General features: G+C 45.5%; 1 protein-coding gene across 1 annotated transcript in view; it reads right to left on the bottom strand.

Annotated features, from left to right (window-relative positions):
• Positions 1-23,424, bottom strand: part of LOC147689434 (exocyst complex component 1-like) — a 1,248,358-nt gene that overhangs the window by 68,577 nt on the left and 1,156,357 nt on the right. The window contains exon 17 of the mRNA XM_086939926.1: positions 21,989-22,188. Coding sequence (XP_086796052.1) covers positions 21,989-22,188 — 200 coding nt within the window. The remainder of the gene's footprint in view (positions 1-21,988; positions 22,189-23,424) is intronic.

Below are 23,424 nucleotides of genomic sequence, written 5' to 3'. Positions count from 1 at the left end.
CCGAGCGCCGACGAGGCACTGACGGAGACTGCGGCCTCGACACCGATCGACGAGCTACTGTCGACGGCGGAGGGGTCTTGGTCCTCGACGCCGAACGCGCTTCTTGGACGACGGCGGAGGGGTCACACTTCTCGACGCCGGTCGTCGCCTGGATGACGACGGCGGAGGAGTAACCTCCCTCGACGCCGGTCGTCGCCTAGTTGACGACGGCGGAGGGGTTATGGATCTCGATGCCGACCGTCGCCGGTTGACGGCGGCGGAGTCTTCCTCGACGCCGATCGTTGCCCGGTTGACGCCGGCGGAGGGGATTTGGACGACGGAGCTGGATCCTTCGACGTCGTCAACGTACCTGGTCTTCGATTCGACGGCGAGCCCGCCGTCGACGGTAGTTTAGAAGAGAAAAACTCCACCGGTGGTTCTTTACTCAGCGCCAAGCCAGACGCTGAAGTAGAAGGGTATGAAGACTTCTTTTTTGAAGATGTATGAACCATCTTGGAGCCCTTATTCACCGGTGATCTTCCTCTTGAAGCCCTGTGAGCCAGGCCATAAATGCGAATCCTCTCCCTGTCTTTGAGAGTTCTTCCTGACAGGTGCTCACAATGAGGACAGGTGCCTGGATCATGATCTTCAGGCAGACACAAGATGCAGACGTCGTGGTTGTCTGATTTTGCCTTCTTGTTGCCACAAGAAGGACATTTATCAAAGAGTGAAGGCATTCTCAGAAGAAAATGTTCACCAAACTGACTGAAAAAAGCAGTATCTTACTTGACTAGATATTAACTGTCAAAGTAAGAGTAAAAATTGTCAAAAGTGAAGTTGTTTTCTGTGAAAAACCAGAAAAAAAGTGGAGCTGTGTAACCAGGGTCCTTCTCTGAAGGAGCCGGAAAGAACAACTGACTTAACTGTCACCCCTGGGGCATGATGGGATACAGGGGGTCATGAGTGCCTTAAAGGCACGGTGTCAGTTTATTGCTATTCAGCTACAGGTTAGCTTTTCAGTCTTTTTAGACTGTGTGTTTGCAATGCAACCTGGGAGCTTCCTATGCTTCCAGTGAGTTATGAGAATTTCTACTGCTTTATGAGCATTAAAACAGTTTCTAAACAATCTTTGGTGTTGTTTCTCATGTTTCTAATGCTTATTATTCGTGTATGGTGGAAATTCTTCACAGCATATTTCAGCTCTGATGTTATTTGGCTGCTATTGCATGTTTTTATATATATATGATTTATATATATATATGTATATGTGGGGCACATATAATATAGTGTTTCTGGGGTCCCGCACATGGGCGGGAATATTCTAATGCTTATGACTATTGATGAGGATCCCCTGGAAGAGAACTTCCATTTTCTACATAAGTTGGTACTGGCAACATATTGTCCAACTGTTGGAGACAGCATAGATTTTTATTTGATAAAATGCCTTCGAGCAAAATACCTGATGGTGTGTGCTCAAAATGATTTAATGAAAATGAAAATTTCCCCTAGTCCTGGTTTATGAGACAATTTAAATGACATTGATGAATGTTAAAATCCCATAGAATTATTATTTCATAATAAACTGGTTTAGTCTCCTCATAACATTCCAAGAAGTCCTTTAAATCTTGTAGGTGTTCCAGGTCATTCCCTCTAGTAAAAGAATTATAAAAATGTATCACTAACACAGTGGGGCGATTCTGAAAAGACAGTTCTACTGCCAAAACATTCTGAGATTTACAATCAACCAAACGTGTCTTTCAAGAGAGTTTTTGTGAGAACATTAGCAGTAACCCCCCTCTCGCTCTACCCATGTTCGACGGAATAGCACATTTGTGAAATGAAATAAAACCATCTAGATAAAAACAATTGTTTACTTCCCAAGTTTTCTGAAGGGCGATGATTTGATGCATTGAAAGAAAGTTTTCCCAGCAAGAATTCCCTCTTTTGGCTCTTATTCCCGCTATGTTCCATGTGAGAACCGTATCATACTTGGCCACAGTGGGATTTGGGATCGGGAGAGATTCTGGGATTGTAGTAATTATTTCAACATGATCCTGAGCCGCTGGTGTTTGTGCATTTAAGGTCATGCTAATTGGGGGAATGCCCTGATCAGTTTTATCTTCTGCTCTAGTCAGTCGCTTTCATCCAAGTTTTGGAGAGCTGCTAGGGGTTGAAATCTGTTGCTCATTAGTAGATTATTGTCTATATTAGTTTTAGCCACAGGCTTCCCTGATTTTCGTGGTATAGGCCATTGCCATTGCATAAAGCCTCCGCACTGACTTGGGGGGGGTAAAAGTATTGCAGTGAGACTACTCTTATTTGGGAGTTTGACTTAGTCTGGTATGCACAGCCTATTAACATCTTGGCTTTCTCTGAGTCGTTGAAATGAACAACTATGCAATCTCCTACACCAATCTTTTTTGTTTGTTGGCCTATCCACCCCACTCTTCTGGCCACAATAATGTCAGATGATATATACTGGCCATTTATTACATTTTTAGTACACCAATGGGTCCCTCTATGTATTAGATCCTGGGTGGTTTCCCTAGTTTCTTGGGAGAGAGAAGGGACCTCTAGTAAAACTGCTACTAACGGGGCAGATGCAGGGGGCAAATCAAGGGTACTTTGATTCACAATTTTGGGTATGCCATGATTAGGCTGATTACGTGTGGGTAAAAATGTGCTAAGTCCGTAAACCACTACTGGTGAGGCCATTCTGGTGCTATGAGGATCATCATTCTGGTCCTGGACTTACACCGTTTGTCGAGCACTATTGGAATCAGCGGAGTTGGCGGAAATGTGTAAAGAAATTTCCCTGATCAACTTCTCAAAAGGACATTCTCCTTCGACCCTGGTTGTTAAAACCTGGATGCGTAGTCGGGCATTTTTTGTTGTTTGCGTCTGCAAACGGCGATTTGTGGATGCACAATTCCTGGAAACTGTCTTGCATCACACCATCGTGTGCAATCCAGTTGTTGCTTTAGCAGAAATTGCAACTGAGAGAATCTGCTTTAATGTTCGGAACTCCTGGCAGGCGAATGGCTGATATTGTCAAGTTTCAGGCTATAAGCTACTTCCAAATGGCCTGCGCTTCCAGAGACAGGGGACGAGAATGAGTTCCTGCTATCTAGAACATGGTGGTTGTGTTGTCGGTTTGGACAAGGAGAAAGCATGTTGTTATTAATAGATGAAAGGACTTTGGGGCTAGATGAACCACTCTCAGTTCTAGCATGTTGATATCATACTTCTGCTCATTGTCTGACCTCACTCCCTGAGTCTGAAGGGAACGCATGTGAGCACCCCATCACTAGAAAGAGACATCTGTGATTAGTGTCTGTGTGGGAGGATTCTGGTGAAAAGGAACTCCAACCAGTAAGTTCTGTCTATTAGACCACAATTGGATCGCAGTTTATGACAGGATCCGTTAAGGCCTCGAAAAATCATAAACATTTTACTAGACCTGCAGGTCTAGTAACTTGAATAACCTACTCAACCTAACTGTAATGTACTTGACCCATAAACTGGTTTCATTAAGTCATCCTAGGCAAATATTTTATTATGAGGAGCCACCTTTTTTCATGATAACATGAGAGCACTTTCCAATATGCAAGTTCAGCATTCCTGCTGTACACAAAAACCTATTTGGTTTGATTTCATAGACTAAACGTTTTCTCCGTGCAGAGTAAGAATCTAGCCCACATATAGTGTACACATGACTCTGACTTGCCTCTTAGTTCACTAACAGCTTTGCTATCTTGGTAGGGGCAGGAATGTTTCTCAGTTGATCTTTAAAAACTCACTTTTAATATATTACTAAAGCATTAGGTATTAGTGCACTGTCATTTACAGACAGCACATTTTTCATTGAAATGTTGAAAAACGTGCATGCAGTTTTACTTATAAAACTATATAGTGTATAAACGATAACCAGTGGAAATTGGGTTTCAACAAACATATTTATCATTTGTACATTACAAAGTAAAGTGTTCTGATTTGTTTTCATCCTATTATCATTCATCACACAGAATTACAAAACAGGAGCTTTCATAACTACTGCAATTTATATTGAAATGTTTGTATAGTTGACTTTTTGGCTATTTAAATGTATTAGAATAAAACATGACATCCTAAAGCCACTCATGTCACACTTTTTGTACAGTACGTTTGTCAGGAGACAGAATAAATGTGACAAGATAAAACAAGATTTGAAGGCATCTTTAATGCGACTTCACTTTGTGAGTGAACTGAACACATGTTGTCTGTCAGCTCGCCAGAATGCGTGAGTGGGCTTTATATATAGCTCTTCTGGAGAAAATCTGACTCGCCATGGCGAGTAGATTTCTCGAGGCCTGCAGTTTATCTTCTTAGTGATCTGAAAACTGATTCCACTGATCCTCTAGACATTGTTGTAGAGGTCTCATGCGCAATCTTGTGTGGGGGACTATGAAAATGCAAGAAGCCCAATCCTAGTAGAAACGCAAGCTGTCTGGCAGATGGGTGATGAGTGTTCAGGAGATTGCAACACTTCAGACTAATTGAGGATAGTCTCTTCTCCGAAGGATACACTTTTGAGGGTATTGTGTCTAGAGTAGCCCCCAAGTCATAAAGAATTTGGAATGGACGTCGTATAGGTTTTTTAAATGGATCCGGAGACCTAGATTTTAAAGTGTCTCGAAACACAATTGTTAATACTCTTTGCTGGTGACAGGGACAACTCTTTATAGGCCAATCGTATAAGTAAGATGAATATTTTCTTTCTCCTTAAGGATGCTGCAACCTCAGCCATAAATTTTGAGAATATTCGAGGAGCCGATTTCAGGCCGAAAGGTAGCACTTCGTACTGATAATGTTTCAATGCCACTTTGAAGCGTAGGACCTTCCAGTGTTTTGTGGCAATCGGGATGTGGAAATATGCATCCTGGAGATCTGTGGAGCACATTCGGTCCCCGTGATGTAGCTGTGGGTGAATCTGGTGAAGAGCTAGCATCTTGAACTTTTTCTTCCGTATACATTTCTTCAGTACTCTCAAGTCCAAAATAGATCTGAATTCTTGTTTCTGACATTTTTTCTCACCATGAAACAGCGAGAGAAAACTTCTAATCCCCTTTGGGGACGAGGGACTTCCCCTATGGCCTCTTTTTGTAGCAGGCTGATGAATTCTTTTTGTAAGAGGCTTCGCTGATTACATGTTTTGTAGGTGGGACAGCAGGAGGAGGAGATCTGAAACGAAATGAGTAACCATTCAGAACAATATTTAAGACCCACTTGACTCTATTGATTGAGAGCCACTCTTCCAGGTGCTTGGTAATACTTCCATCCCACCAGGGTGGGTAACGGAGAAGGGGGAAGTAAGGACTCATCGCTTGGCAGTTAGTTTGGTAGAGGATGCAGGTTGACGTTGAGGTCCTCTTTCTCTGGCTGCAATGTGAAAATGGTAGTGGGACCGGGCTTGTTGTTGTTGAGCCCAGTGAGGGATTTGAACCCTTTGCTGATAAAACCAAGGCCTGTATCTCCTTCTGATTTGTTTATGCTTCTCTCCGGACCCACAGCTTTGAGAGTGTCCAGTGCAGATTTAATTTTGGACATTTCCACATCTGCAGGAGTACCAAACAGTGAATTTCCCATAAACAGAAGATTCATAATTATATATTGGGCCTCTGGTTTGAGGCCTGTGAGGCGAAGCAAAGTAGAGCTTCTTGGCAAATGCCATGCAGGCATCCATGTGCGGTGAGGTCTGAAGCGTCCGCATCTGTACTGATTATTTGGTTAGCTACCAATCCACCTTCACTCAGGAATTTCTGAAAATCTTGCCTGTGTTCCTTGGGCAGCTTTTCTGTGAATCTACTGAGAGAATCTCACAATGACCTATCATATCTACTTGCTTACTGTCTTTATCTGGAGGGACTGATGAGCCATAGAATGTGTCTTGAGTGAAGCAACTGTTATGACTTAATCTGGCAGAGGATCAGTCCTCTGAAACAAAGATACTGGTCTGGCGCCTTATATTTTTGGAGAATTCACAATGGAGCTGCTCTCAGAGATGCCAGAGTCATGAAAAGTTGCATTGCTGGCTCAAAAAGTCCTGGAACCAAAGGTGACAGTGGTCTTGATGAAGAGTTTCGAAGATGACTGATGATGAGGACGTAGGCGCAGGGATATTAATATTCAGTTTTGATGGATGCGCCTCTTATTTGAACTTCATTGAATGTTGTTGTAATGTCATGTATCAGGGACTTGCTGGTAGTGTGTCCATTAATGTAGGAGAGGATCGAGAGGTGGTGGACCATGCCTCCTATGCCTTGACCTGGAACAATGATCTGGTGGTAGAATTGGTTCTAGCAGACTTTGACCTTGATCTATGCTTTGGAGGAATCCTAGAACCTCGTGGTGACCTCGTTGCAGCCACAAGTCTCTCTGGAAGTGTTGACGGAGAACCCGTGGAGAATGCAGGTAGAGGAGTACGTTTAGGTGACGGTATACGTGGGTTACTCTGTAAAGGGAATACGTCCGCAAGTAGTCTGGGCTATGAGGTACAGGCTCTGGACACTTGCGTAGGCATTCCAGACAATGTGGAGAAAGATTCTGTAGTGTCTCAGGAGGAGGTCTAGCTGGTAAACAAGACCTTGGGTCCGTTAATTTAGAGGGTAAACATTGTACTTCTGATGATGTAGAACGACCTCTTGACATTGATTGCACTCGAGATGTAGACTGTGCTTTCAACGTCAACTGACTTTTCTAGCCGTTTCGACGTTCACAGGTGTGTGACGGAATCCTTGAGGGCGATGTGTGTATCGATGTCGAGTGGCGAGAATGTTGACGTTGACACCGAACAAACAGATATTTTCTCCGATTTCGACATCCTACCTCTCAACGTCGATCGGGTTTGCCGTTGCTGATGTCTCTCATGAGATCTTCCTCTGTGGGCTGTTTTAGGATTAGAGGAGGGCACTTTGGAGGTAGATTGAGACTCCCTAAGGCCTCTTGAAGGTTCTGTACTTCCTCTCTCCTGGAGTACATGCAGCCTTATTTTCTCTCTGTCCTTCGAGGTTCGCCTGGACAGCTTCTTGCAATGAGGACAAGAATCTGGACAATGGGACTCTGGAAGACACATGATACAGACTGACTGAGGATCAGTCTGCGCCTTCTTTTTTCCACAAGAGGAACACTTCACAGAGTGAAGACATGACAGACAGAAAAAATATACATACTCTGTACTCTAGGTATCTTTCAGATAAAGATGAAAACTGGAGATTTTGAAAAAGTTTTCTGACAAAATGTCAAAAAGTAGCAGAGCTCATGCACCAGGATCCTAACAGTAGGAGCTGGAAAAAAGAACTGACCTCACGGTCACCTGTGAGACATGATGGGATACAGGGGGTCCTGTTGTTTCGAACGCAGCCTATTGGTTAAGAATGTCTCGTATTCCCTTTTATTTACCTTTTTAAATAGAGGTCGGGAAATCATTTTATGGTATAGTTTCTGCTTATGACAGAAATATACGGGTAATTGTTTGGTCATTTAAATTGAAAAGCCTATTTAATTTGGACATGGTTAGCCTTCTGTTACATATATGTGTGTGTGTGTGTATGTATATATATCTATATATATATCTATTATATATATATATACATATATATATATATATATATATATTCAATGAAAAAACCATTGGTTTTAGGCCATATATAGTTAGGAATTAGCATTTACAAAACCTTATTTTACTCGCATAAAACCATTGAAATTCCATATATAGTTAGAAGCGCTAACTATATATCGCGCACCCGCAATCCACTGCTGATGATGTCACATATTACATCATTCATGACATGGTCAGTGACATCACTGATGACATCACTGATGACATCTCAAATGACATCACTGATGACATCATTGATTACAACATCCAGTGATTGTATGTGTCTGTAAAGTTTAAATATGTTTCACATATTGAAGAATGAGTGGATGTATAAGTGTCTGGATGAAGAATTTAGTAGGTGCATGACTGACTGTATGAGTGAGTGATTAAATGTGTCTCACTGAGTGCATGGGTTAGTGACTAAACTGTCTTAATTTGTGCATCAGTATGTTTGTTGTTGTGTAAGCTGCTGCATGTGTTGATCAGTAGCTATAAGAGTGGCCATATGGGTTATTGATTGGTTGCCCAAGTATTTGAATGGGAGGCTGAGTGTGTGTGTGGGTGGCTGGGAGGTGCGTGACTCTGTGCATAGATGTGTAAGCAGTTGATTCACTAGGAGTATGAGTTCAAGAGTGCATGTGGAAACAGCTATATGGGCGGTTGACTATGCATGGGTGTGTTGGTGAGTGAATGGATTTCTCATTGCTACATGTGCAAGTAAGTACGTATGTAAAACACAATACATGTGAGAGTTGAGATATATAAATAACTGAACATAAGAGCCAGTGAATGTGTGAGTGGCTGTATCGATCACTGTGAGCTTGTATCAGGGATTATATAAGAGAATAAATATGTGTTATTATATGTTTGAATAAGTAAGATGTGTATAACTTTATAGTTGAGGAAATGGAGGTGTGATTGATTCTTTGCATGACTGACTAGGTGTGTGAGTAACTCCATGGATGAGTGACAGTCTGTGAGTGTCTGTTTATACTGAGTGTATGTAAGGTTATATTAGAGTCTGAAGAGGTTCATTGTATTATCACATAAGTGATGTGATCAGTGATGACAAATGAGATGTCATCAGTGATGTCATTTGAGTTGTCATCAGTGATGTCATCAGTGATGTCATTTGAGATGTCATCAGTGATGTCATTTGAGTTGTCATCAGTGATGTCATTTGAGATGTCATCAGTGATGTCATCAGTGATGTCACTGACCATGTCATGAATGATGTAATATGTGACATCATCAGCAGTGGATTGCGGGTGCGCGATATATAGTTAGCGCTTCTAACTATATATGGAATTTCAATGGTTTTATGCGAGTAAAATAAGGTTTTGTAAATGCTAATTCCTAACTATATATGGCCTAAAACCAATGGTTTTTTCATTGAATTTTCAAGGTTTTCTAAATGCAAATTCCTAACTATATATCCACTATAACCTATGGTTTTTTCTGTGAATTTCATTGGTTTTTTAATAGCAAATATGAAAAGCTTTAAAATGTCAAGTACGTGATAGATAAAAACATTTTCGTATTTATGCACGCTGATGTGCTTTGAACGCTGCACCCCCCCCCCCCCCCTCCCCTCTTTTGTCTTAGTAGTACTCTCTCTTTGCAGATACTGAAGGGTAGTTAACGCAGGCCTTTACCACCGTTGTAATCCGTCGTGCCTCCTTGTCTCTCCATTTGATTGATTGTTGTCCAAGCATTTACTGTTTTAGAATTGGTTCTCTTTGGATCATTCTCTATTTACAAACAAGCACAAAGTCGCAATACTCTGTTTAGTCTTTGCAGATAGTGAAAAATCGTGTAAAAAAATAAAAGTAATCGAGCAAAATCAGTAGGCCACTAATTGGATCTCTTTTTGACCTCGCTAAAATAGAAATATTAGGAACAACCCTTCATGAGAAATACGAAAATAGTGAGATGAACTGAGCTCCACACCATGAGGGCTGCAAGACAGCTCGGCTCCATCACCCATCCCGCACAAAATAACGACAAACCCTATGCAAATATTAAAAATATAGACAACACACCAGCAAAGAAACAGGGTAAAACATTTTATTAAAAAACTATTTACATAACGTTGGTTTATAAGATGATGTCAGTAGTGGACCGATGTGTGAATAGATCGAAAACAGCACAAGGCTCCAAGATCCGGATGGCAAGCTCCTGGATGTTGGGTGCCATAGTTTAGAGTTCTGAATTTCAGCCTTTTTCAATGCCTGTGCTTTGTTGAATCAAAATGGCGGCTTGACACAAAGCTGACTCAAGCGTTGCTACTGATGCTATGCAGACCAAAACTGGTTTTCAGTTTGTACATTTTTCTAGATTTTTCAATCCAAGTTTGGTTGACTTTGTAGAACGATGGCTTCAGATTTTCAACATACGGTGTGGTGGCGCTGACTGGGAGGGGGCGCTTCGCTCCTGCCCCCTCCCCAAGTAAGATTTTCATACGTGAAAGTACGTTAATGGTTTTGGTCCCTGAGATGCTTCGATGTCACTACCATTCTCAAATAGCATAAGTTCTGGATGTTGGGTGCCATAGTTAAGAGTTCTGAGCAGTGCTTGTAACACTGTCTGAAGCTTATTTCCACCTACTGCAGCTTCACTATTCTCAAAGTAAGTGAGTGTCGTTTGTGGACCTGACTGCATTAGAAAACAATGTGATATGTTACCTTCCTAAACAGCTTGACGGAGGCCCCTGAGGGGCGGTGTGATGGCCATGGACTCGGAGAAGACGCTTGGCTCCGACACCCTCCCCAAGTCTTATAGCACTGGTGTAGCCTGAGATCGCCCCCGACATAGGCGGCCGGCTCCCGGGGTCCGGCGGAACTTTTTGCCTTTTGATGACTCTTCAATTCTGGACCTTGTCCCACAATCCGTTTGACCTGAAGACAAGCTGTAGTGGGGCGCCCCTTTATCGTTTTAGTTGCCATTCCGCCCGCTTTTGCTACACTGTGCCTCTTCCGCCATTCAGCTGTTTACCGCCCGCTCTTGCGACTACAGCGTCTCGCTCACCATGTAGTTGAGATGCGCCCGCTCTTGCGCTGCAGCGATAGGCGGCTGCCACAGGACTCTCAAAATGGCGGCCGGCTCTTCGGTTTTGGGCCTGGTCCACTAAAATGGCCCTGGGACACCTTGGAACTCGGACGCTTGTCTGCTAGGGCTTGGGTCCCATTCTCGAAAAGCGTCCCCTCAGCCGTGAAGATTCTACAAAAGTCTTGGGGGCCTCCGACTCCCGCAGGCTTCTGGTGGGGAGCGGCTGCCATGATTGCTCGTGGAATGGCCACGACGGAGCTACGAGATGGTAGTGGTCTCATGCTGACGCCAGCTTTAGTCTGAAACATCCAGAAACACTATAGACTACCAATTCGATCAGTTCCGGTAGCGCCCCAACATGACCCGGAAGAGAAGAACTTGCCCTCCCCTCTTTGACTGATGGTTCTTGTTGCCTGTCCCCTCTGTTGTCATTTAACAGAACTTTTTGGACTGCTGAAAGGGGTTGTGTTCTGAACGCTGGTTGGTGGAGACATTTAGACTATATTGTTGACCTACGTTGTCGCGTAATGCGTTTTATGACACGCCGCGTTAGCGCACCCGGAAGTGATCCGAGGCGCGGCGCGCAGTGCGTAACGTAAGCATAACAGGTCATGTGACTTGTTAATAAAACTTTTCATTGGTTCATTTTACTTTTGTTAATTTAATGATGAAAAGCTTGGTCATATGACCTAAAAATTACGCTTTTTATTATTTTCGAACAATATTTTTTTTTCAAACATATGTTATAATATTCCAGGCTAATGTACTTTCCCGGAAAATTTACAACTGTCTTGCAAGTAAAATATATTCCTTTTTCGAGAAAAAGGGCGTTTCTTCCTTCCATGACGGAGCCGTTGAGTAAAAGAGATTCGGCCTGCTGTCTTAGTCGCCGATACGCCTGATTATCAGATTCTTATCGATCACTTTATGTTGCAGACATGAAAAACACAACTGCCCTTGACCATTTATCTTTACTGCGTTCCTACATATTATACCTTTTATCCGTCATGTAATTGGACTGCTTTATTTCACTTGCCTTTTACTGATTCGAAAACAGTCACTAAAAGTAAAAACTTTACAAATGTAAATACTACTACCGTGTTTTGTTTTAAAAACCTTTATTGTGAAAATGTCAGTATACAAATACGGGCCTATAACCACGTGGGCCGGCCACGGAGCAAACTGAAATCGTATATGATGAGGAGACATTTACATTGTAGAAGAACGTAACGAGCGGGCCATTAGGTGACAAGAACAAAGGTGTCTAACAGTTGCGGAATCGGTGGACGTACATTTTGTAATTAAAATACGACAGGGCCACTTACAATAACATTTTCTAGATATACATTTGCGGGCAAGGAGTTACGAGTCCCATTTATACCGGCGCCATTTTGGGCGAGGCCGGGCAGGTCCAAGATATAGTCAAAATGTCTCCACCAACCATCGGCCAGACCAGAACCCCTTTCGGCCCTTTATGCTACAAGATGGTGTCTTCCATTCAGAAAATATTGGTGGCAGCATTTTGAAAGGAAACAGAAACAGCCGTTCTCCTAGTGAGTTTCACATTGTTACATTTAGGAAGAATGTTGAAGAGTAGTATGTGGAAAATCTGAAGCCATTTTTCTACAAACTCTCAATCAGACTTGGATGGAAAAAAAAAACCTGAAGAATGTACAAACTGAAAACCAATTTTTGTCTGTATAGCACCAACAGTAACGCTTGAGTCAGCTTTGTGTCAAGCCGCCATTTTCATTCAATCAATAGCGTCCCCCTGCACACATTCAGGGACCTGGTCGTGTCTTCAGATGAAACGCATTGTAGGAAAAGAAGCAGAAAGGAAAAGGAAAAAAGTTCCGCCGGACCTAGTGAAGCTGCAGCAGGTGCAAATAAGCTTCAGACAGTCTTACTAGCACTGCTCAGAACTCTCAACTGAGGCACTCAACATCCAGGACTTGCCATTCGGATCTTGGTGCCTTGTGCTGGTTCCGACCTATTCACACATCGGTCCACTACTGACATCACCTCATAAGCCAACGGGGCACCCCACGCCGACTTTCGGCGCAGCATTGTAGGATGGCCACACCAGTGCGGCAACTTGCTGGACACAACATCGGGGCCATCCAGATCTCGGCGCGTTCGACTCACTGTACCGCAACAGTGACCGCAACTCAGCTGGACACGCCGTCTTTCGGCGCAGCATTGTAGGATGGCCACACCAGTGCGGCAATTTGCTGGACACCACCTCGGTGCCATCCGGATCTCGGCGCGTTCGAGTCACTGTACCGCAACAGTGACCGCAATTCAGCTGGACACGCCGTCTTTCGGCGCAGCATTGTAGGATGGCCACACCAGTGCGGCAATTTGCTGGACACCACCTCGGTGCCATCCGGATCTCGGCGCGTTCGAGTCACTGTACCGCAACAGTGACCGCAATTCAGCTGGACACGCCGTCTTTCGGCGCAGCATTGTAGGATGGCCACACCAGTGCGGCAATTTGCTGGACACCACCTCGGTGCCATCCGGATCTCGGCGCGTTCGAGTCACTGTACCGCAACAATGACCGCAACTCAGCTGGTGATGTCATTTGAGATGTCATCAGTGATGTCATTTGAGATGTCATCAGTGATGTCATCAGTGATGTCACTGACCATGTCATGAATGATGTAATATGTGATATCATCAGCAGTGGGTTGCGGGTGCGCGATATATAGTTATTGCATCTAACTATATATGCAAATTTCTATGGTTTTGTGCGAGTAAATTAAGGTTTTGTAAATGCTAATCCCTAACTATATATGGGCTAAAACCTATGGTTTTTTCAGTGAATTTCAATGGTTTTTTAATAGCAAATATCAAAAGCTGTCAAATGTCAAGTACGTGATAGGTAAAAACATTTTCGTGTTTATGCACGCTGATGTGCTTTGAACGCTGCCCCCCCCCTCTTTTCTCTTAGTAGTACTCTCTCTTTGCAGATAGTGAAGGGTAGTTAACGCAGGCCTTTGCCCCCGTTGTAATCCGTCGTGCCTGCTTGTCTCTCCATTTGATTGATTGTTATCCAAGCATTTACTATTTTAGAGTTGATTCTCTTTGGTTCATTCTCTATTTACAAACAAGCACAAAGTCGCAATACTCTGTTTAGTCTTTGCAGATAGTGAAAAATCGTGTAAAAAAAAAAATAATCGAGCAAAATCAGTAGGCCACTAATGGGATCTCTTTTTGACCTCGCTAAAATAGAAACATTAGGAACAACCCTTCATGAGAAATACGAAACTAGTGAGATGAACTGAGCTCCACACCAGGATGGCTGCAAGACAGCTCGGCTCCGCCACCCACCCCGCCCAAAATAACTATAAACTCTATGCAAATATTATAAATATATACAACACACCAGCAAAGTAACAGGGTAAAACATTTTATTAAATAACTATTTACATAACTATTTTATACTTTTTGTTGCCTGATCCGGCTAGCTCAATCGATCGAGCATGAAACTCATGCACTCTGATAGCAAGCGTTGCTGCTGATGCTATGCAGACAAAAACTGGTTTTCAGTTTGTACATTCTTCAAGATTTTTCCATCCAAGGCTGGTTGAGAGTTTGTAGAACGATGGCTTCAGATTTTCAACATACGGTGTGGTGGCGCGGACTGGGAGGGGGCGCTTGGCTCCTGCCCCCTCCCCAAGTCGTGTTGCCCTGGCGTGGCCTAAGATCGCCCCCGACATAGGCGGCCGGCTCCCGGGGTCCGGCGGAACTTTTTGCCTTTTGATGACTCTTCCATTCTGGACCTTGTCCCACAATCCGTTTGACCTGAAGACACGCTGTAGTGGGGCGCCCCTTTACCGTTTCAGTTGCCATTCCGCCCGCTTTTGCTACACTGTGCCTCTTCCGCCATTCAGCTGTTTACCGCCCGCTCTTGCGACTACAGCGTCTCGCTCACCATGTAGTTGAGTTGCTCCCGCTCTTGCGATGCAGCGATAGGCGGCTGCCACAGGACTCTCAAATGGCGGCCGGCTCTTCAGATTTGGGCGTGGTCCACTAAAATGGCCCTGGGACACCTTGGAACTCGGACGCTTCTCTGCTAGGGCTTGGGCCCCATTCTCGAAAGTGTCCACTGAGCCTTGAAGATTCTACAAAAGTCTTGGGGGCCCCCGACTCCCGCAGGCTTCTGGTGGGGAGCGGCTGCCATGATTGCTCGTGGAATGGCCACGACTGAGCTACGAGATGGTGGTGCTCTCCTGCTGACGCCAGCTTCAGTCTGAAACATCCAGAAACACTGTAGACTACCAATTCGATCAGTTCCGGTAGCGCCCCAACGTGACCGGGTAGGGAAGAACTTGCCCTCCCCTCTTTGACTGATGGTTCTTGTTGCCTGTCCCTTCTGTTGTCATTTAACAGAACTTTTTAGACTGCTGAAAGGGGTTGTGTTCCGACCGCTGGTTGGTGGAGACATTTTGACTATATTCTGGACCTACGTTGTCGCGTAATGCGTTATAAGACACGCCGCGTTAGCGCACCCGGAAGTGCTCCGGTGCGCGAAGCGCAGCTTCCCGGAAGCGATCCGGGGCGCGGCGCGCAGCGCGTAACGTAAGCATAACAGGTGACTTGTTAATAAAACTTTTCATTGGTTCATTTTACTTTTGCTATTCTAATGATGAAAGGCTTGGTCATATGACCTAAAAATTACGCTTTTTATTGCTTTCGAACATAATTTTTTCTTAAACATATATGTTATAATGTTCCAGGCTAATGTACTTTCCCGGAAAATTTACAACTGTCCTGCAAGTAAAATATATTCCTTTTTTTAGAAAAAGGGCGTTTCTTCGTCCCATGACGGAGCCGTTGAGCAAAAGATGCTCGGCCTGCTGTCTTAGTCGCCGATACGCCTGAATATCAGATTCTTATCAATCACTTTATGTTGCAGGAGTAGAAAACACAACAGCCCTTGACCATTTATCTTTACTGCGTTCCTGCGTATTATACCTTTTATCCGTCATGTAATTGGACTGCTTTATTTCACTTGCCTTTTACTGATTCGAAAACAGTGACTAAAATTAAAAACTTTACCAATGTAAATACTACTACCATGTTTTGTTTTAAAAACCTTTATTGTGAAAATGTCAGTATATAAATACGGGCCTATAACCACGTGGGCCGGCCACGGAGCAAACTGGAATCGTATATGATGAGGAGACATTTACACTGTAGAGGAACGTAACGAGCGGGCCATTAGGTTGCAAGAACTAAGGTGTCTAACAGTTGCGGAATCAGTGGACGTACATTTTGTAATTAAAATACGACAGGGCCACTTACAATAAAATTATCTAGATATACATTTGCGGGCAAGTACCATGGGTGACGTTAATTCGAACTTTCAATAGTACAGTAATCAATAACACATCAGAACTTAATATCATTAGGGATGTCGAAATATTCAATCAATTCTCGTCCCCGCCCGCCATGTGCTTCAAAACTGCATACGTATCTCGTGATATCAAGGTTGTGCAACCAGTACACAACAAGGAGTTACGAGTCCCATTTATACCGGCGCCATTTTGGGCGAGGCCGGGCAGGTCCAGGATATAGTCAAAATGTCTCCACCAACCAGCGGTCGGACCAGAACCCCTTTCGGCAGTCAAAAAAGGTTCAGTTAAATGACAACAGAAGAGATAGGCAACAAGAACCAACAGTCAAAAGAGGGGAGGGCAAGATCTGAAGCCATTGTTCTACAAACTCTCAACCAGCCTTGGATGGAAAAATCCTGAAGAATGTACAAACTGAAAACCAGTTTTTGTCTGTATAGCATCAGCAGCAACGCTTGAGTCAGCTTTGTGTGAAGCCGCCATTTTGATTCAATCAATAGCGTCCCCCTGCACACATTCAGGGACCTGGTCGTGTCTTCAGGTCAAACGGATTGTGGGACAAGATGCAGAAAGGAAAAGGAAAAAAGTTCAGCCGGACCCCGGGAGCCGGCCGCCTATGTCATGGGCGATCTTTGGCCACACCAGGGCAATAGTGAAGCTGCAGCAGGTGCAAATAAGCTTCAGACAGTGTTACAAGCGCTGCTCAGAACTCTCAACTATGACACCACCTCCGTGCCATCCGGATCTTGGCGCCTTGTGCTGGTTCCGACCTATTCACACATCGGTCCGCTACTGACACCACCTCATAGGCCAACGGGGCACCCCACGCTGACTTTCGCGCAGCATTGTAGGATGGCCACACCAGTGCAGCAACTTGCTAGACACCACCTCGGTGCCATCCAGATCTCGGCGCGTTGTGCTGCCTTCGGCCTACTGTAGCCGCAAGTGCGGACGCAACTCAGCTGGATAGCGAGTGAAACACCAAAGGGCGCCCCACTGCAGCCGAGGAGCCTCCATCTTGGGGGCGACGCACAGCATCACATTGCTTTCCAATGCAGTCAGATCCTCAAACAGCCCCCACTGACTGACGCGACCTCACAGGCCAACGGGGCGCCCCACGTCGACTTTCAGCGCAGAATTGTAGGATGGCCACACCAGTGCGGCAACTTGCTGGACACCACCTCGGTGCCATCCGGATCTTGGCGCGTTGTGCTGCCTTCGGCCTATTCGCACATCGGTCCGCTACTGACGCCGCCTCACGTGCCAACGGATTTTCTACGCTTTTTATAGCAGCGCGTAACGTAAGCATAACAGGTCATGTGACTTCTTTATAAAACTTTTCATTGGTTCATTTTACTTTTGGTTTCCTAATGATGGAAGGCTTGATCATATGACCTAAAAATAACACTTTTCATTGCATTAAAACATTTTTTTTCTCAAACGATGAAAGCCCCACCTTGTTTCTGGATGTTTCAGACTGAAGCTGGCGTCAGCATGAGAGCACCACCATCTCGTGGCTCCGTCGTAGTCATTCCGCGAGCAATCATGGCAGCCGCTCCCCACCGGAAGCCTGCAGGAGTCGGGGGCCCCCAAGACTTTTGTAAAATCTTCAAGGCTCAGGGGACGTCCGAGTTCCAAGGTGTCCCAGGGCCATTTTAGTGGACCAGGCCCAAATCCGAAGAGCCGTCCGCCATTTTAAGAGTCCTGTGGCAGCCGCCTATCGCTGCACCGCAAGAGTGGGCGCAACTCAACTACATGGCGAGCGAGACGCTGTAGCCGCAAGAGTGGGCGATAAACAGCTGAATGGAGGATGAGGCACAGTGTAGCAAAAGCGGGCGGAATGGCAACTGAAACGGTAAAGGGGCGCCCCAGTACAGCAGACGAGCCTCCACCTGGGGAGGCCCGTTCACGCCGCCTCCCCCCCCCCCCCCCCCCCCCGCCCCACGCTGTTTTTCGGAGCAGCATTGTAGGATGCCAAAACCAGTGCGGCAACTTACTGGACATCACCTGGGTGCTATCCACATCTCAGCGCGTTCTGCTGCCTTGGGACTATTCGCACAACAGACTGCTACTGACGAGGCCTCCCCCCGCACCCCCCGGGACGCCCCACGCCGTTTTTTCGGAGCTGCATTGTAGGATACCAAAAACCAGTGCGGCACCCAGGTAACATCACCTGGGTGCCGTCCAGAACTCAGCACGTTGTGCTGCCTTGGGACTATTCGCACAAAACACAGCTACTGACCATTGTTGCTTCTTTTTTCAAAAAAATGTTTAAATGTATTTACTGTTTTTGTTGCGTTTTATATATTTATAAGTTATTAAAGTGTTATAATCCTACTACTTTGTTGGAGTGCTATATATTTTTAATGTGACACATAATTGTAAAAACTTTGATGTACAAAGAGGCATCCCTGGAATCTTCCACTTCAGGCTCGGACCCACACACCCTCACAGTGAGAATCCCCTCCTCAAGCACAATACAGGATGGTTATCAGATAGTAGGAACGCGTGTGGTGTGACGGATCTCATCGGGTGGGGGCCTTGATCTACTGTAAATCTACTGTAACTCCTTTGAAGAGGGGTGATTCTTCCCAGAACGGTATCAAGCATCCGAGGACCGGACCGGTTTCGAGGTAACACCTCTCATCAGCCCGGCTAGCTTGACTCCAGTGGTGTGGAGTGCCTGGGACCCACGTCTGGGCATCCCCAGCGCACTTAGGGCGGAATATGCAAACACAACAGGTGATGGACCGAATGTGGATCAATGTCACACACTCACCCCAGTCCAAAGATCTGGGCCCAAATCCATCGTTTTTTTGCACTCCACACCACCCTGGGTTAGACAATGGCGATATGCAAATCAGGTCTGACCCTGTGCCCCATGGGAACAGTCCAGTCCGAACTACAAAAGCCATGTCCTTCCCAGAACGGAATCAAGCATCCGAGGACCGGACCGGTTTCGAGGTAACACCTCTCATCAGCCCGGCTAGCTTGACTCCAGTGGTGTGGAGTGCCTGGGACCCACGTCTGGGCATCCCCAGCGCACTTAGGGCGGAATATGCAAACACAACAGGTGATGGACCGAATGTGGATCAATGTCACACACTCACCCCAGTCCAAAGATCTGGGCCCAAATCCATCGTTTTTTTGCACTCCACACCACCCTGGGTTAGACAATGGCGATATGCAAATCAGCTCTGACCCTGTGCCCCATGGGAACAGTCCAGTCCGAACTACAAAAGCCATGTCCTTCCCAGAACGGAATCAAGCATCCGAGGACCGGACCGGTTTCGAGGTAACATTTGCATAAAGCCATTATCTGACCCAGGGTGGTGTGGAGTGCAAAAAACGATGGATGTAGGCCCAGATCCTTGTACTGGGGTGAATGTAAGACATTGATCTACATTCTGTCCATCAAATTGTTTTTTGTAATTTTCTCCCTGAGTGTACTGGGGTAGCTCAGACGTGGGTCCCAGAGCCTCCACACCACTGGAGTCAAGCTAGCCGGGCTGATGAGAGGTGTTACCTCGAAACCGGTCCGGTCCTCGGATGCTTGATTCCGGTCTGGGAAAGATTTGGCTGTTGTAGTTCGGACTGGACTGTTCCCATGGGGCACAGGGTCAGAGCTGATTTGCATAAAGCCATTATCTGACCCAGGGTGGTGTGGAGTGCAAAAACGATGGATTTAGGCCCAGATCCTTGTACTGGGGTGAATGTAAGACATTGATCTACATTCTGTCCATCAAATTGTTTTTTGTAATTGCCTTCCTGATCACAGCATGATAAGTGGTCACCTCCTGCGTCGGCAGACCCTTGGGAGAAGAGAGCTTCCATTCAGGAAAGATGTCCAGGCCACTAGCCACCTGTAACCCCTCAAAATCAGGGTCAGGATCCACAATCTCTCCTTCCTTGGCATTTCCATGGTACTCCTGATACTCTTCTTCCTCCAATAGTCTTTCTGCTTCTCTCCGAAACCTCATCCTCGGAACAGGCGTCTGTGGCACCAGATGTGGCGTGGTAATTTCGAGATTGGTGTCGAAGGGAGGTCCACAGGAACAGGAGTTGACGCTGGTCGAGGTAGTGTCGGCACCGGTACGAAACCAGATGGCGGCGGTGATGAACCATTCAGTGGTACTCGCCCTTCTAAAGAAAGGAAAGTGAGGTGGGAAACCACCCAGGGAATATGCCAGTGGACCCCTGGAGTCAACAGGCGCACCAGTAGGGTTTGCTGCTCTGGCAAACAAGCCAAACATCGCATTCAGAAAATGCGACATATCCGTACCTGGTGTCGGGAAAGCATGATGCATTGGATACGGAACTAAAGGCTCTGAAACCGCTCTTGGAGGCACCAAATTCGGCTACAGCTGTAGTGGCAGAGACCCCGGAGCCAGAGGTGGAGTGGTTGGCTTCGGCAATGGTGGAGATGTTGCAACTTTAGGAGCCGGTGAAGTAACTGCTCTCTGAGCCAGAGTTGGGGCAGGAGTCCCCTCAGGTGAAGGAGATGGAGAGATCTCATCTCTTCGATGATGTCTGGGACACTGAGACACTGACTTTGGAGTTGCATCCTTCGATGAGCAACGCCGAGAACCAGGGCAACATTTTTTCTTATGTTTCTTTGACGACCTCGAAGCATGTGGAGTAGCTGACTTCGAACGGGTCCTTGACCTCCTGCTACACCTTTTCTGCTTCTTGGCCTTGAATAATTTGGCCTCCTTTTCCTTAAGTGCTTTAGGATTCGTGTGATTGCACGAAGTCAACGTTCCGACATCTTGGTCCGACGAAAGACACCATAAGCAGTGTTCATGGGGTCAGTGAAGGACATCAGTCCGCTACATTCTCTGCAGGGCTTGAACCCTGATTTTCTTGGAATAGTCATCCTTGATGGCTACAAAGTCACAACAATCCGTAACAAAGAAACTCCCGGGAAGGGGGGAAAAATCATTACGAGTCGACAGCGCAGAGAAAAGAGAACTGAAATCCGCAAGCTGACAACGTCTTCTTATGGCTCCAATGACATCACGCAGAGTCGCATGCGGAGCCCTTCCATTGTGACGTCCTCATCGACATGGGAGAGCTGAGGAGAAAAGTTTCTGTGGAATGCTGCACATTGGGTAATTCAAAAAGTGAGAGGCAGATGTATCCATCAGAAATGCATATTTAGTGTCTTTTTCTTTTCAGGTTCTCCAAGAGGAGGATCCTTTCCCCCCTGATATGTGTAGCTTGTTTTTCAGTTAGTACTGGAGGCAAATATGATGCACCTTATATGTGATGCAAGCCATCCTAAAGCCAATTCTGGCTTTGAGAAGGAGTCAGTGTAGTTCTTTTGAGCTACGGGTTATGTGGTCTAATCTTTTACCCCCTTTTAGGGTGTAAGTTGCAATGTTGAGAAAGGCTCTGAGAAGAGTCAGTATTTTGGGAGACCTGAAAGTTGTGCCTATGATGGTGGAAGAGGACTAGGGCCTGTGCGTTGGTTGTGAAGCCTGGATGCTTGGTGTGCCGTATTAGGTTCTTTAAATGAAATAGTGAAACAAAGCAGTTTTGCCTGACCTACATAAACAATCTTCTCCAAGGCCCCAAGCACTCACTATAAGATTTACACTTTAAAGGTCAGTCAGTAAAGCCTGCGCAAAAGTCTTAACAGTGGGAGATTAAGCCCAGATGTATCTTTGGATTGCGTTGTCCTTGCGTCTTCCACGGTGCCCGTCAACTTAGGTAGAGCTAAAAGGGCTAGGGAGGAAAGGCTAAGTGGGCATGTCAAGTGAGTGGCAGGGTGAAACCCGATGTTGCGCACGTGGACTGGCCTTGCTTTTAGTGGTGTGAGACATTCCTCCAGCGTTGTTCGCTAAGGAGAAGTGCATCCTATGAGTGTAAATAAAATGGAACGAGACTCAAGAGCATTGCACTGATTCGAACTCCTAGAGCCAGGTGACAATCATAAGCACACAAGGATTCACAATCCACTCACATTCAGCTTCTCCAGTGGCTGGCCCAGGTACGTGATGACGTACTGTTCCATGTTCTCGCTGTACTTCTGCTTCGCTTCCTTCCTCTTTGACTCCAGGCTCTGGATTTTCTTCTCTGACAGGAAACAGTAAATGTGATGATAATTCTCCATCATCACCATGTTGGCGTTAATCTGGAGGCTCACAAAGGGCAGCGTGTTAACTAGGAGGGAGAAGAGAGAGAGTCCAATTAGAAGACATCTTTGGTAACTCTGGTTCTCATGGAGACTAGGGGCCTCATTCAGAGTATGGTGGACTGGGAGAACATGCCATGTCAAACTTGTGGGTTGATGCTCAGTTTTGAGCCAGAGGAAGCTGGCTCTGCCATGTAAACCTCTGACCTGAGTGCCCATCTGCCAGCAATGGTCCTCACAACCCTTCTAGGTTGAGGCAACCATCATTTATTGTCCCTGCATGTTTGAACAGGTAAAGTGTAAAATGCCCCTCGTGTGCAGGTAGGAAACTTCCTTGGGTGTCGAGATCATTTCTTAATTGTACAGCAAAATAAACTCCTGCTTTGGGAGTGTTTTTTAATTGAGACAAAAATGTTTGCTGGGAGCTCTTTAAATAAGGCAGGCACTTGAGTCCCTTCAAGGCAGTTGGGGATCTCTCAATAGGGTGGCTACATCTCCACCAAGGAGGAAGCTCGTCCACCTAAGCTTAAATAATCTGAGTTCTCTTAGTAGGTTTATATTACCTTATGAAGTGAGCACGCTGCCACATACCACAGACACCTGTTCCTACACAGTCATGACACAGGGAGTAAGGGCAAACCCCTAAGGTACCCACTGATGTTGCTGAAACATAACATTAAAAAATGCATCCTGTGTCCCTTAGACATAAAATCTGCAGATAACACATTAACAAACAAAATCAATGACAAGGTAGATACAACTTCTTTCCAGAGATATGCTAATCCCCTGTTTTTTTTACTTTTAAAAGACTTCCCACTTCATACTTTCCAGCATGGATTACACCACCTTCAAGGCATCCTCAAGACATTTGGAACCAATGTGCTATGTAGCTTTTTTCCTCACCTCTATCGTCCAAATGTAGAATGCTGGCAGTCAACCCCTCCGACCCACAGAACACTTGCTCTTGACACTCTCGTCCCCAGTTCACTCACACTGTATTGGAGAAGGTTCTTCCCTTTCCACCAACACTGACTGAGTATAGCTTGCTGGTGTCCACATAGGAAGTGCCTATGCCCTTGTTGATTTGGTGCAAGGTAATAAAAAATCTTTTACCCGGACTGAGGAGCAGCTCTGTCAATGTGCCTCAAGCTGATTTGTTATCACCCCCACCCCTCAGCTATTTATGTATTTTGGCCAAGGCAAATCAGATCTTGATACAGAGGATGATCCACCTGGACAGCGTTCTTTTGTGGACAGCCTTGCCC

The sequence above is a fragment of the Lissotriton vulgaris genome, chromosome 10 (genome assembly GCF_964263255.1).
Source record: "Lissotriton vulgaris chromosome 10, aLisVul1.2, whole genome shotgun sequence".
In the NCBI taxonomy this organism is placed as follows: domain Eukaryota; kingdom Metazoa; phylum Chordata; class Amphibia; order Caudata; family Salamandridae; genus Lissotriton; species Lissotriton vulgaris.
This window is presented reverse-complemented; position numbering and strand designations above follow the sequence as displayed.